Source organism: Canis aureus, chromosome 23, assembly GCF_053574225.1.
Source record: "Canis aureus isolate CA01 chromosome 23, VMU_Caureus_v.1.0, whole genome shotgun sequence".
Classification (NCBI taxonomy): domain Eukaryota; kingdom Metazoa; phylum Chordata; class Mammalia; order Carnivora; family Canidae; genus Canis; species Canis aureus.
The window spans coordinates 301,950-316,165 of record NC_135633.1 but is presented as its reverse complement, the minus strand read 5'-3'; the positions used below and the strand labels follow the sequence as shown (position 1 = coordinate 316,165).

The 14,216-nt window shown below is 38.2% G+C and overlaps 1 protein-coding gene across 2 annotated transcripts; it reads right to left on the bottom strand.

Moving 5' to 3' along the window:
- Positions 1–215: 215 nt before the first annotated feature.
- On the bottom strand, positions 216–8,285 carry LOC144295213 (membrane-spanning 4-domains subfamily A member 4A-like). Of its 2 annotated transcripts, none has more exons than XM_077867649.1 (8): positions 8,051–8,285; positions 5,838–5,961; positions 4,801–4,969; positions 4,320–4,454; positions 4,088–4,144; positions 3,666–3,794; positions 2,790–2,891; positions 216–2,461 (listed from the first exon to the last, which is right to left on the bottom strand). In XM_077867649.1, the coding sequence occupies exons 3-8, from the start codon at positions 4,918–4,920 to the stop codon at positions 2,372–2,374; spliced, it is 633 nt and encodes a 210-aa protein (XP_077723775.1). In that variant the 5' UTR covers positions 4,921–4,969; positions 5,838–5,961; positions 8,051–8,285; the 3' UTR covers positions 216–2,371. The 2 variants fall into 2 exon arrangements, with proteins under 2 accessions (XP_077723775.1, XP_077723774.1); XM_077867648.1 differs by lacking the exon at positions 5,838–5,961 and adding an exon at positions 5,743–5,810.
- Between the last annotated feature and the right edge of the window lie 5,931 nt (positions 8,286–14,216).

Genomic DNA, 14,216 nt, shown 5'->3' with positions numbered 1-14,216 from the left:
AAATGGATTAAACTTTGTCCAGATTGACCAAGGGAAAAAGAGAAGACAAAAACTATCAATGTGAGGAATAAAAGAAGAGATACCAGTGCAGAATTCAGAGACAGTTAAAGGATAATAAATAAATACTGTGACCAATTTTATGAAATAAATTTAACATCTTGAAGGAAATAGAATCTTTATTTGAAAGACACAAGCTATAAACACTGACTCAAGAATAGATGATCTCAATAGTTTAATATCTATTTAAAAAATTGAATGTATAGACAAAACCATTACAACAGCAACAGCAAAACCAACTCCAACTGATTAGCCATATCACTGACTAATTCCACCAAATATTTAAGGAAAAACTAATAATTTAACATAATCCGTTGTACTTTATGAGGTCAGCATTACTGCAATATCAAAACAAGACAAAGATATCATAAGAACTACGAAGCAATAACTTTCAATATAGAAGCAAAAATCTTCAACAAAGTGTTATCAAATCAAATCCAAAAATGTATCAAAGGATAATACACCACAACCAATGGGATTTATTTCAAGAAGGCAAAACTGATTTTTTTAAATCAATGTATACAATTCATCATGTTGACAAAATAAATACAAAACACATGGTCTTCTCAATATACAGAAAATGCATTTGACAAAACTTATTCATTCATGATAAAGAAAAATACTCTCAGAAAACTAGTAGTAGGTGGGAATTCCCATTATTTGAAAAAAGCCATATACAAAAACCTACAGTTATAGCATACCCAATAGTAACCTACTGAATGTACTCCTCTGTCTCCCAATACTAGTGTATCTGCCCTCCCCACTCCTGTTCAACATCTACTGGAAGTCATAGCCAGTGTAATATGGTAAGAAAAGAAAGAAAACACTTAGAATTTGGAAAGCAAGAAATATAAATGTCCCTATTGAAGATATAATTGTCTATGTAGAAAGTCCCAAAGGGTCTTTTAAAAAATCCAGAACTAGAAAATGTAAAGTAGACTTTGCTTTCTGAAAAAGAGCATTAAAATAAGAAAGTTTAATTTTTTAGGCCACAATTAGATGTTTTTCTACAGTCTTTTGTTGTTCCCATAGACCAGAGTCTAATGTCTAAGACAGTGTTAAGTGCCAATAAATGTACTGTAGTTGACAACATGCTATCAAACTGTGACAACAGTTAAGTCAGAATCACACAGCGGATTGCCATTTTCCGATCCTATTGCAGGTGGTAGGGGCAGGATTGCATTAAGCCGTCTGTTAGTATCTCCTTAAATTTTGGTTAGACATATACTAAGAGAGGCCACATGCATCTTTTGATGACAGATTACAAATTGAGAGTGTTCCAGGCCTGTCAAAAAAAGTCAACATGTGATAATGACAGTTCCCTTGTCAAGTAGTGTGTAGGTTATTTCAGGCTGCATCAGGATCCACAAAGCAAAGAGAATAAGGACCTGCAAGGGATTAGTCACTGAAGAAGCAGTACCTGTGTGCAGAATGTGTATGTATTTTCCTACTTTTAAAAAAGATTTTATTCTTCTATTTGAACAATGAAAGAGTGAGAGAGAGCACCAGTGGGAGGATGGGGGGAGTGGCAGAGAAAAAAGGAGAAACAGACTCCTGGCTGAGCAGGGAGCTGGACATGGGGCTCCATCCCAGGACTCTGGAATCCTGTTTTGAGCTGAAGGCAGATGCTTAACTGACTGAGCCACCCAGCCTGGGTATTTTCCTATTTTAATACACCAGTCACACTTTACTCATTGAATGGCTTTATAAAATCCTGAGGTTAAAAGATGGTAACTGACTTCATGATGTCAAATCTTCATGATACAGATAACACTACAACATAAAATGAAAAGAAACAATGGCTGCTTCAAGGTGAAAGGATAGGAGCAGGGCTTATTTTAATTCATTTATTTCTGGAAATCTGTACTCTTTAAGAGGGCGAGTGTCAGAAACAGCATGATCTACCCGGCTGGCCTATCGCACAATTCCCAGTATAGCGTTAGCATTATAGTCTGAAGTGAATGGCTTTTCAGAAATTGCATAGGTCAGCAGTTGGCACATATCCTCCAAGGCCAGACCAGAGTCCCAAATACCTACAACTTTTTTGATATGTTCCCTTTATTTCACACTACAAGAGGTGTGAGATGATGCCAGTGCTGATGCGGATGAATCATATGCTTCATTCATCATGTCCAAATGTAATCATGATTGGGGATAGAGTAGGAGACCATAGCGGCGTCAACATCAGCAAATCTGTAGCCTTTTTCTCCCCCTGAGAACACTGAAGACTATTTACTTCTTGATTACTAATTTACTCCCAATAATGAAATTTAAGTAATTCCAGAGATAGCTCAAAAGTTAATATATCAAACAACTAAGTGGGTTGGAAAGCCACATCATCATAATTATGATAAAGAGCAGATATGGGAAGTTCACACTCATTGGAGGATAAGTCGACAACCACCTGTGGAGGAAGAACACACAGGAGATGATATTTCATGACGTGATATGACATTTCACTTGCCCATGGCCCTAGTCCCCTTGGGGCCACTCTTCTCTTTCTGACATACACATCTCTATCCATCCAAGCAATCTTCTGCTAGTGCCACGTCTGATCCTGCTCATGTGGCTGCCAGGGGCAAAATGGAATGTGAGGGGCTCCTAAAGTGAAAGAGGGTCTTAGATGTTTCGTATGCTTTGAACTGTTTCAGGACAACTTAAAGAGGTAAATGGAAAAGTGGCAGAGAATATCTCAGAACACATCATAAGTCCTCTAGATCACGGACACTCACCGAGGTCGTACCACAGCAGACCGCGCTGCATCCAAACGCAGAAAGCAACACTGAGAGGATGAGTCCGAGGATGATGAGGATAAGCTTCATACTCATAATCCCCTGCAAGTTAAAATCATGCAGGGAGAGGAAAGTTTGAAGAACTGAGCAAGGGAGCTTCTGTCACGGACCCTGAATGTTGTCCTTCCTAACTCATTGACAAATTGTCAGCGGTAGTAAGATGCTACACTCTGGCTTCACCTTCAGATAAAATCTGGGCAGAGGTACACATAATTACTCCAATTTACAGACTCCCAAATTTGCAATTTCATTCATTTGTAATTTTCACACAAGTGAAGTAAGATCCTGTTATCCATTTTTTTTCTCGACATAACCAACTGATAAAAAGCTGCTCATTTGCAAACCTTACTATATTGAGGTGTTTAAAAATCAGAATGTTTTAGAATTCCTTTCTAGCTCATAGTAATTTTCACCATGTGATCAGTAGATCCATGTCAGTTTTGTTAAATATACTTTCTAGAAAGGATCCTAGACTTTGTCTATCACTGTGCTGAATGGACTAAACATCTAGACTTGTCTTTACCTCAGTGAAGACAATCACAATCATTGAGCGAATTCATTGGCACCCATTCTGATCTTACCTAAAATAAGAGTCTTATTTAGCTTCACCTGATGTACATAAGTCCTGACATCATCAATAATTTATATTTTGTAGATATTCACTTGGAGTCAAGGCCCTGACCTTTCTGCAAGTGATTTGTCAGTTTTAAGTGGGGCCCTATTGCCCACCTGTGATGAGAAAGATTTCTATAAGAAATTTTATACATGTGGATAAATATCAGGAGGTTTTTTTTCACCGGATCTATCAATACTTACAATCATGAAATAACGAATTGATGTGCTTGGTAGGAAGTAAAGGGATATGGCTATTCTGAATGCAACGATTATTAGGGACACTCCTGTCAATATGGCGGCCACAGTGTTCGTTCCAATGTTGCCATAGATCTGAAAAAGAATCAGAAACTGAGTCCCTGTTCTTACACTTTTCAACCTGGCAAGTTGATTGTACACATGTGAACATTTTACTTAAAGTGTAGGTAAAATTGGAATTTGTAAAAATTATGCACAGGGTTGCTATCTACTATATGACCTATAGGGAACAGGGAAAGAATCATCCTGAGATCACAACTCAAGACAAAAAAAAACTCCGAGAATCAAAGACAGCCTGATTATTTCGAAAATGAAGGTCAATCTATGCTATGCCTCCTTTGATTTTCTGAAACTGTAGATAAACATACCATCTGTTTTGTTGTCTTCATCCCAGACACAATAGACACAGTTCCGGATGTGATTAACTGTACAAAGATAAAGTTCAAGGAGTTAGTCTTTGAATACCTCATTCCGTAGTCTTTTTTCCTAACACCAAATATTTCTCAATACTTTTCCTCCAATTTTGTGCTTACATATAACTATTAAGGATTTTACATATACTCTAAGTGATACAGAGATAAGTTGTTCCAATTTACTTACAAAAGTTGGTCCCAAAAGGAAAATGAAGGTATATACAGTATCCTCTAGGAATAGATGTAGTTTATGGAATGAAAGGAAGACTTTTACCATAATCCACAGGCAAATATTCATTAGGCCAATCATGATTTGGCTCACCTAGAAAATGAGAAAGTGCCTCTGAGTTAGGAGGAATCAGCTTTCCTCTTAGAATTACGTGCCCCACATGTGGAGGTGTAAATGGCTCAGGAGCCCTTTAACTTGGGGGAATTCCAAGATCAGCACTTAAATTTCCATTCAGTGTTCCCAAATATAAAATAGTTTGGTGATTTGGCTAAATGGTATATGTGTTTTCTCATTTTAAAGTCCTATTTTCTTCTTGATATGGTAATTATTGTGACCACTCCAAACTTTTGTCTCAGGTAATCATGTAGCTTTGACCCAGAGCAAATTCAGAGGAATATGAGCCACCTCAAAATCCTTAGATGACCTTCATTGTACTTACCCCAATAATAACTGGCTGCCCCTTTAGGAAATTCTGCAGGTTTCTCTGTGCCTCCTGAGGCAGAGACCCTGGCCCAATTTGGCCCTGGTGGATAGCTGGATCCCTCTGCTGAAGGTCCATGGTTGTGTCCCTTGATGTCGTCACTCTTCACAACCTGTTGCTCCCCTCACTGTGGCGTTGAGTCATGACACATGTGAAGCATATGTTGGTCAGAAAGATCAGGTAAAAGGATTAGTCTCTGATTCCATGCAATAGTTAGTGTTCATAAATATTTTAAAGTAAAAGTAAGTGCTGTGCTAAGTGTAAGAAATTGGGCCATGCAATTGTTTCAGTTCTTAAGGGTAAGAAATCTGACATTTATTAAGTATTTAACAGTGTACCTCGGGCAGTTCAGAATGACATAGTCACTATTATGTTGAGTTCCAGAAAGGCTATCTAAGTAACATAAAGTTACATTATAGGAAACTGAGGATGGTAGCCCGAGAGCATGTGCCTTATAGATCCTATTGTCTTGAAACGATGTTGACTGTCTTGACCATGAAGCTGAAAATAAATATTGCCCACTGGTCCTGGTATTCCTGTCCCATGGAAAGACAGTATTTATTACTTTATTTCTTTACACCTCTGTTCCTAGGTAGCATCTGGCATTGTTATTTTTGTTTTATCTCTGGGTTCAGGCTCCTTCTGAAGTTTAAGAACTAACAGCACTTGACCCAACAAGCCACCGTGTAACATGTGTGCTCCTAGACTCAGAGCTGCTTCTTTTTGGTGCCTCCAACTGACTCGCCACACAGACGACACACGACTCACAGAAAGCCTGGAAGGGACCATATGTCCGCACTGGCGAAGCTGAGTCGGTGGCTGGGAACCACATCTGCCCGAGCCCAAACCCTTGTTTTCTACTCATGATCTGCTTACAGAAACGTCAAGCAAAATACTCACATATTAGAAATACTTCCCTTCTCTGACCACAAGAAATCTTCTCTCTTTATTTGAACACATGGACCATCCTGAGTATAAACAAGAAATAGTATCACCTTTTCTGTCTTCATTATGATGGCAACGGATACTCTGTCTTGCATACATTCCTCTTTGAAGTGAAATCATAGGAAACTTGGTATAGTCCATGGAGCTACAATTCCACTTTTCCTCTAGAATTCACTGTAAAAAAAATTCTAGCTATATGGTGTACAGGTACGTTCGAATTTATCAGGAAAATATAATAAAACAATAGCAATAAAACAAATATTTCTTCTACTACCTTTATTAAGTTCCATAAAATCTGGTGATCCTGTAATAGAAATGAATGCCTTTTATTCTTAGGAGATTGAAAAAAAGAAAAAGAAGAAAGAAAGAAAGAAAAGAAAGAAAGAAAGAAGAAAGAAAGAAAGAAAGAAAGAAAGAAAGAAAGAGAAAGAAGAAAGAGAGAGAGAGAGAGAAAGAAAGAAAGAAAGAAAGAAAGAAAGAAAGAAAGAAAGAAAGAAAGAGAAAGAAGAAAGAGAGAGAGAGAGAAAGAAAGAAAGAAAGAAGAAAGAAAGAAAGAAAGAAAGAAAGAAAGAAAGAAAGAAAGAAAGAAAGAAAGAAAGAAAGAAAGAAAGAAAGAAAGAAAGAAAGAAAGAAAGAAAGAAAGAAAGAAAGAAAGAAAGAAAAGAAAACACAGTTGACCCTTGAACAACACAGTTTCAAACCTTACAGGTCCACTTATCTGTGGATTCTTATAGTACAGTACTGAAAATGTATTTTCTCTTCATTACGATTATTTTTTAAAGATTTTATTTATTTACTCATGAAAGAGAGAGGCAGAGACCCAGGCAGAGGGAGAAGCAGGCTCCATGCAGGGAACCCGATGCCGGACTTGATCCCAGGACCCCGGGATCATGCCCTGAGCCAAAGGCAGATGGTCAACCACTGAGCCACCCAGGGGCCCCTCTTGATTTTCTTAGTAACATTTTCTTTTCTTTAGGTTATTGTAAGAATATAGTACAGATACATGTAACATAAGATGCATGAGTTAATTGACTTTTTATGTTATCGGTAAGGCTTCCAGTCAACACTGGGCCATTAATACTTAAGTTTTGGGGGAGTCTAAAGTTATACCAGATTTTCTACTGTGGGGAGAGAGGATGCCCAGAACCCCTGTGTTGTTCATGGGTCAACTGTAATTATTTTCAAATAGAAAATGGGTGGGGAAAAGTCATACACATTTGAAAGCTGGTATTTAGATGTTGAATTTGCATGAGGAGTCAAGTGGGAATAGAAGCTTTGGTGTTTAATGCAGGCCAATGATCTTTTATATAGAATTCTGACTTGATATTCTGACTTTATTTCTACCCTTGTTTCAATGAGTTTCTGAATACTGAATTCTCATATGCAAAATCTGTTTTTATTACCAACAGAGATTATTACCAACCATACATAGGTATGGAAACAAATATGTATTTTTTTTTACATCTTGATAGCATTATAATTAGTATGCTACTGTCCTTACTCTTTAATTTACTTTTAAAAAAAACTTTAGTTCTGTTCCATATTATTAATCATATCTGAAGCAAAAATATGTTTCTCTGAGCAAACTGTGTGACTGTCTCTTTCTTTCTTTCTTTTCTTTCTTTCTTTGACTGTCTCTCTCTGATAATAAAGTCAACACCCTAAAAAATATGTTTTCCTTGATTCCTGATTTACAAAGCAGGACTCTCAGAGTCCACTCAGTTCTGTATTTTTTTCTCAAAAAATTAATGATTATACAGAGAATATAATTCTAGATCAAGAACCTCCTCCTTTTGGATCAAATCCTTTCGCTGACAAAAAAAGGACAAAGTAATCATTCATTATATAAAATTGAATAAAGCAGCACACTAGTGGTCCCTACTACTAGGAAAGAACTCTGTGTTGCAAATTCTGGATAACATATGATTTTCAGGCTACTTGTTTTCTGTTTTTTGAAAATGATTACATGGCTGAGATAATCTCAAAGCACAATCTGGAATGTTTCTTTACAACTGTAAGATTTAATTTGCTAACAGAGAGTCAAGCATTTTTTTTAATGGAAAAAAATCCCTTTAGACATTTATGTCCTTCTCAGACAACTAGTTTTACAAAAAGTAGTTTTTATAAGATTATTCTACTCCTGTTCCATGGTTTCGTCCCCTGGAACAATTCTCATGAGTCTTAGGGACCGGCATGGAATGGACATGCCTCTTATAGGCCAGAGGAATAGCCACCTAAGTAAGAATAAAAGAAAAATACATACCCCTGTCCCAAAACACCATTGAGTCTTAACTTGATATCCAAACAGGATGTGGGAACTTCAGTACCCAGAGTCGGTCTCAGAGTCTTCCCAAGGAAGTTCCCCCCACAGAGCAAGCAGTATATGATCTGTGTCTCCATCAGGCACTCGAGGTCCTGGGTCCTTGGTGTACACAGGTTTTGCTCAAGACAGATTGCCCTGTTCTATGAAGAGACAACGGCACACCACCCTAAAGGCATCTTTCTGCACTCTACTTCTTGCAGATGGGTCTCTATGATGGAGTAAATTGATGATGTTGACAGAGATAACGACTTATCTCTGCTGTTCAGATAGCCACAATTTGAGTGCCAAAGCTTGGCACACTCTTCTTTTTGCCAGGGCAAATCTTAATTTTGTTTACCTACCACTCCTCAAAGACCTTGTCCATGAACCACGTGCTTTCTGTTTGGGGAAATATTTTGATTTAAAATAAAACCTTAACTTGCGCATAGAAGTCCTCACCTTTGTTAGAAAATATGGGATTTTTTTCCATAAATATGGGATTTTTACTCTGTTGGCTCCCAAATTATACTCTGTATGTTTTGCTAACAATGCCAGTTCCTCCGCCATGATGTTAGCAAGCTTCCTTACTCCCATTTCTACTACTTGACAAATAATTTTAGAAAAACAGCATATAATATTTATAGAGCCCAAGTCAGGAAATCCAAAGATGGGAGTAATGTGCTGTTTGTCCATATCTCTGGAATTATAGTCTTCAAATGTAAAAGGGAGCCTTTGCATATTCTTTCATCTTGGCTCAATCATCCATTAACTGTCCTTCTCTCTGCTCTGTGACCCCTCTGGGTTCTTTTATGGTCTTGCCCATAGTTTCCATCATGAATGATGGAGAATCTCCGTGTTCCACACCACCCCCCTGCCTTCCCTCAAGGTGTAATCATTTGAGGTAAAGCTTCTAATAGGAAAAAAGAAGCTCTTTTCCTATCCTTGTATCTGAATAAAAGAAGGACTAACTGTCCCTGTTCTTGCTTCATATCCATCAAAAGGAATGCTCTGCCTTTTCTTCACAAACGTGAGTGTCATCAGAGGCCGCGTGAAGCGTCTCTGTATTGTTCCAATGTTAGCATATGTGCTGCCAAAGCGAGCCCTGCTCCTCCTTTTCTTAACTTTAAGAATTTTCAGTATATTCTTTTATTCGCTGAAAAGTTCTATCGTGAAAGGAGTTTGACCAAGAGGACAGCGGCCATGAAGTCAGAATCCACTAAGGAGTGAGTAACAACTCACCTGCGAGCCAACTAGCCCTGAAAATGGATGGGCTGGAAGGGGGTGGTATGGGAGGGTGTGGGGTCCTAGGTGGGAGGTACTGCAGTTCCCCCCAACCCCCACCCTGTGGTCTCCATGCTGTGACTAGTAGGAGGGCCAATGCAATGAACCTTGAAGCCCAGAAGACACCAGTGGAAACACAGCAGGTGCAGATTTTGGTGGTAGTAGACAAAAAAAAAAAGAAGAGTTTGATCTTTTTCAACAGCTTTTTCTCCCCTATTGTAACAACCATATAGTTTCTCCCCTTTATTCAGAGGTGTAAACAACTTGCACACCCTGCATAAACCAGTTTTCCTGTGACATACCTGTTTTATATGTTACTAGGTTTAATTTATTAGTCTTGGTAAGGATATATGGGTCTAAGTTCATGTAAATAGATGCATATTTTATTTTCTTATGATATTTTAATCCATTTTGCAGAGTGAGAGAGCTGGTTACTACTTGCCTCAAAAATATGCTCTGAAGCTTTTCTTCCTCTTCAATGTTTAGAAAGTTGTTTGTATAATATTGGTATTACTTCTTCATTGAATGTTCGGGAGAATTCACAAGCAAAGCCATCTCCACCCAACCTTCCGTGCATGACAAGTCTTTTAATTATGAATTCAATTTCTTTTCATGATACAAGTCTATCTGTATCGATCGGGGTCCTCCAGAGAAGCAGAACCAGAAAGATGCACTGATATGAACAATGACATTTATTATAAAGATTTGGCATGTGTGATTGTGTAGGCTGAGAAGTCCGAAGTTCCACAATCAGCAGATTGGAGACCACAGAGCCAATGTTAGTTTGGGTCCAAGTCCGAAGACCTAAATAAGTAACAGGAGAGCCTACTATAGGGTCAGGTGCTAAGGACAGGGTTCATTTTTAATTATTTATATTTCATGGTTACATGTGAAATGTATAACATGGTTTTGTGCAGAAGGAGTCAGAAAAATCACACTCTGGCACAGATGGCCTATTGCATGACTCCAAATGGCATTCACAGTATGATCTGAAGTGAATGACTTTCTAGAAATTGTACAGATCGGTGGTCCTGAGACATTCTCTTTAGGAGCGGACGGCACCTGAAACCTTCAACAGACTTCCTGATGTGTCTTTCTTCATGCTAAGAAAGCTGTGGCATGATGATAGTCCAGATGCCATGAGCATTGGATGCTTAATTCATTATGTTCAAAGGTGATACGTTGATGGAAAGAGTAGATGACCCTGGCAAAGTCGGCATTAACAAACCTATGACTGTCATATTGCTGAGGACACATCAGCTCCTCTCGCTGTGGAAACTGATATAAATTCAAGAGCACAAACTAGAATAAATCTAGGATTTTCTCATTGAAGAGATATATCAAGCAATGCAGGTGGGTTGGGAAGCCACACCATCATCATCATGACGTGGAAGTATTATGGAGAGTTCACACTCATTGGAAGATAAGTCAACTACCGCCTGTGGAGAAATCAGGACACACAACAGATAAGCATGTGGGGTTTCTTTTTCTCAAGGCCGTAGATTTCCTAATGTCCTTATGGATCCTTCCTGGGGATACTTTTGTCTTGTTTTGATACAAACATGTACACCTTAGGCACCTCCTCAATTTGTGCCCAGTCCAATCTTATGCCTGTGGATCCTAGGGGCAAAACTGAGCACTAATGGGCTCCTCGCACAGATGTGTAGCATTAAACAGGGGCTCAGGGCTTTTATATGTTGCGTACTGCCTAATAACAATAGAGGTAAATATGAGAATGGCGGAGAAGCCCTAGAACATATTCCAAGTCCTCCAGACCACATTCACTGAGCTCACATCATAGCAAACAGCACTTGCACCTAAATCCAGAGACACTGAGTTGACAAGTCCAAGCACAAAGAGGATGAGCCTCAAAATCATAATCCCCTGCCAATTAAAATCATGGATAGAGGCGTGCCTGGCTAGCTCAGTCGGAAGAGCGTGTGACTCTTGATCTCGAGGTCTTGAGTTTGAGCCCTATGTTGGGTATAGAGATTCCTTAAATAAATAAAACTTTAAAAAAATTAAGTAACTCTTTTAAAAAATAAAATAAAATCCTGTCTAAAGAAAAGATTGAGGGATGGAGCACAGTGAGTTTCTGCCACTGACCCTGCTTACTCTCCTTTATAAATGATGGACATATTCTCGATGGTGATGAAATATTCCACCCTGGCTTACCCTACAAACCAAATGCATTTTGTGTTAATTCTGTGTTTTGTTAGGAAAAAGTGTATTTTTCTTATATTTTCATAACACTATAAGTAGCTCATTACTTTCTGTCTTCACTACTTAATTTATTGTTTTTTTTAAATCTTTTAATCCTAGTTTGTCATTATCAAGTCATATCTGAATTAAAAGCAAATTATTTCTCTCCGGACAAACCGTGACTCATTCTTCATGATGATCAAGTGCATATTTTACAATTTTTCTTCAACTGACTCGTGATTTACAAAACACACTCTTCAGAAGTGAGAGCCTTTTTGTGAAATATCCTATTTCTCAGCAAGAACAATGAGTACTTGGAGAACATGATTCCACGTCAAGTACACCTCCTTCATGGATCACAGTCCTTACATTGATATACATTTTCAAAAGAATTATTTGTTGCATAGAATTGGATGAAGTGGCTAATTGGATAAAGGGGAATTAGCTAGCCAACATTGAAGGCCACTGAAAAAGTACTCAGGGTTGCACATTTTGGACAGAATATGGGTTTTAGTAGATTCTCTCCTGCCCTTTGAGAATGACTCCATGATTGCAATCATTTCAAAGCCCAGCTTAGAAGTATTCTGAGAGTCTATAAAATAGTCACATTGTTTGCAACCAGAGTCAGGTAATTTTTTTAAAGATTTTATTTATTCATGAGAGACACACAGAGAGAGGCAGAGACACAGGCAGAGGGAGAAGCAGGCTCCATGCAGGGAGCCCGATGTGGGACTTGATCCCCGGACCCCGGGGTCATGCCCTGAGCCAAAGGCAGCCACTCAACCACTGAGTCACCCAGGTGTTATATATATATATATATATATATATATATATATATATATATATATGGAAAAGGAAATCCCCTTAGACCTCAATGGCCTTCTCCAATAACTAGTCCCATAACAAGAGCTTTTTGTAAAACTAATATTCTTCTATATTTTCTTTGCATGGGACAACTCAAGGAAAACTTGAATGAGCCTTAGTCACTGGCCCAGACTGAGCAAACCCTCTAAGAATCTAAGAGGATAGCTGCATATGTAAGAAAATAGGAGAAATACCTAGCTCTGTCCCCAAACACCGTTCAGTCTTACCTAGATGTTGGTGAAGACTAGGGAGCATCCATTCATGAGAGTCCATTTCTGAAGCTTTCCTGGCAGATTCCCCAAACACAGCAGACATGCATACGAGCTGCATCCCTACCAGGCACTTGAGACCATGGGCATGGGGTTCACCGTGTTGAGATTTTACTAAGCAAGACACAGATCCCTGCTGTTTGGGGAGCTGAGGACATACTGCCCTTAAGCATCTTTCTGCAACTTCATTTCTAGCAGATGGTGTTCTGTGATGGAGTCGGTTGCAGGATGGTGACACAGCTCCTAATCTCCATGGTTGGGATACTTTTGGATAGTCACAGTTTCAGGTAACAAAGTCTTGATCACTGCTTTCCATTCTGAGCACAAACCTGAGCTCCCCGTTACCAATCACGTGCCAAAGGCCTTGCTGACGAAGCATGTGTTTTCTGTTTAGGGAGATAAATTTTAACTTACATATGAAAGCTTAATTATTCCATTATACCTCTTTTGGGAAGAATACTGAGGATTATCCTCATAAATTTGAGATTTCCACAATCCACTGCTAAGATTTATTCTAGAAATTTATTCTAGATGCAATATGTAAAAGGAGATTTAGTCTAGCCCTTGAGGTGTAAAGTTAGGTTGCTTTTTTGAGGTCTTGTTCTTTCACATAGACATTCACGGCTATGAACTTCCGACTTAGCACTGCTTTTGCTGCATCCCATGTTTTGGTGTTTTCTTTCCATTTGTCACAAGATATTTTTAAATTTCTCTTTTAATTTGGCATACTGGTTGTTTAGTAGCAGCATGTTGTTTAATTTTATCTTTTTGAATTTCCCAGTTTTCTTCTTGTAATAGATTGCTAGTTTAAATGTGCAATTTTTTGCAAGTCAGTTACACACACATTAGTGGAGTGCTGTTAAGCATTTGTGCTCTTATTTTTATTTCTATAAAGGTAAAAAGTACATGACTTCAGAAAGGAAAGTGTTAGATGTTCCCTTTAATTTGGATATATAATTGGGAGGGGTCATATTGTCATTCTCCTCAAGTGTGCCATGGGCCACCCAACCCTCACTGTGGTAAGAGTTTGGGGATGACTTGCAATAAAGAGTTACGTGTTGAATCACTAAATTCTACACCTGGAACTAATATTACACTGTATGTAAACTATTTGAAATTTAAGTAAACAATTAAAATAAGAACTTAAAAAAAAGAATTATAAGATGGAAAGGTTCTGAGGGTCTGATAAACAGCACAGTGACCGTAGTTAATAATACTGTATTGCATACTTGAAATTTGCTAACAGAGTAGATCGTAAGCTTTCACACACACACACAGCAGCTGTGTGAGGTGATGGATGTGTCCATTAACTCAGTTCTGGAGGTCATTTTACAAGGTTTGTATATATCAAGTCACCATATTGTATAATTTAAAAATATTACATTTTGTCAATTATATCTCAATAAAGCCAGGGAGGAGAAAGACTACTAGAGTAAAGAGAATTTTAAAAATTATATCCAGGAGGATTTTGTGAAGGAGGCTTGTGACTGTTATGTGGTGTCTTTATCACA

What these genes read in the sequence shown, in the direction of transcription:
- LOC144295213 (XM_077867649.1), bottom strand. Translation starts at nt 4,920, where the DNA reads ATGGACCTTCAGCAGAGGGATCCAGCTATCCACCAGGGCCAAATTGGG. An exon ending in TCCTTTTGGGACCAACTTTT is followed by an intron (nt 4,145 to 4,319) that starts GTAAGTAAATTG and finishes ATCTTTGTACAG; the next exon opens with TTAATCACATCCGGAACTGT. An exon ending in TCTGCTGTGGTACGACCTCG is followed by an intron (nt 2,462 to 2,789) that starts GTGAGTGTCCGT and finishes CTTCCTCCACAG; the next exon opens with GTGGTTGTCGACTTATCCTC.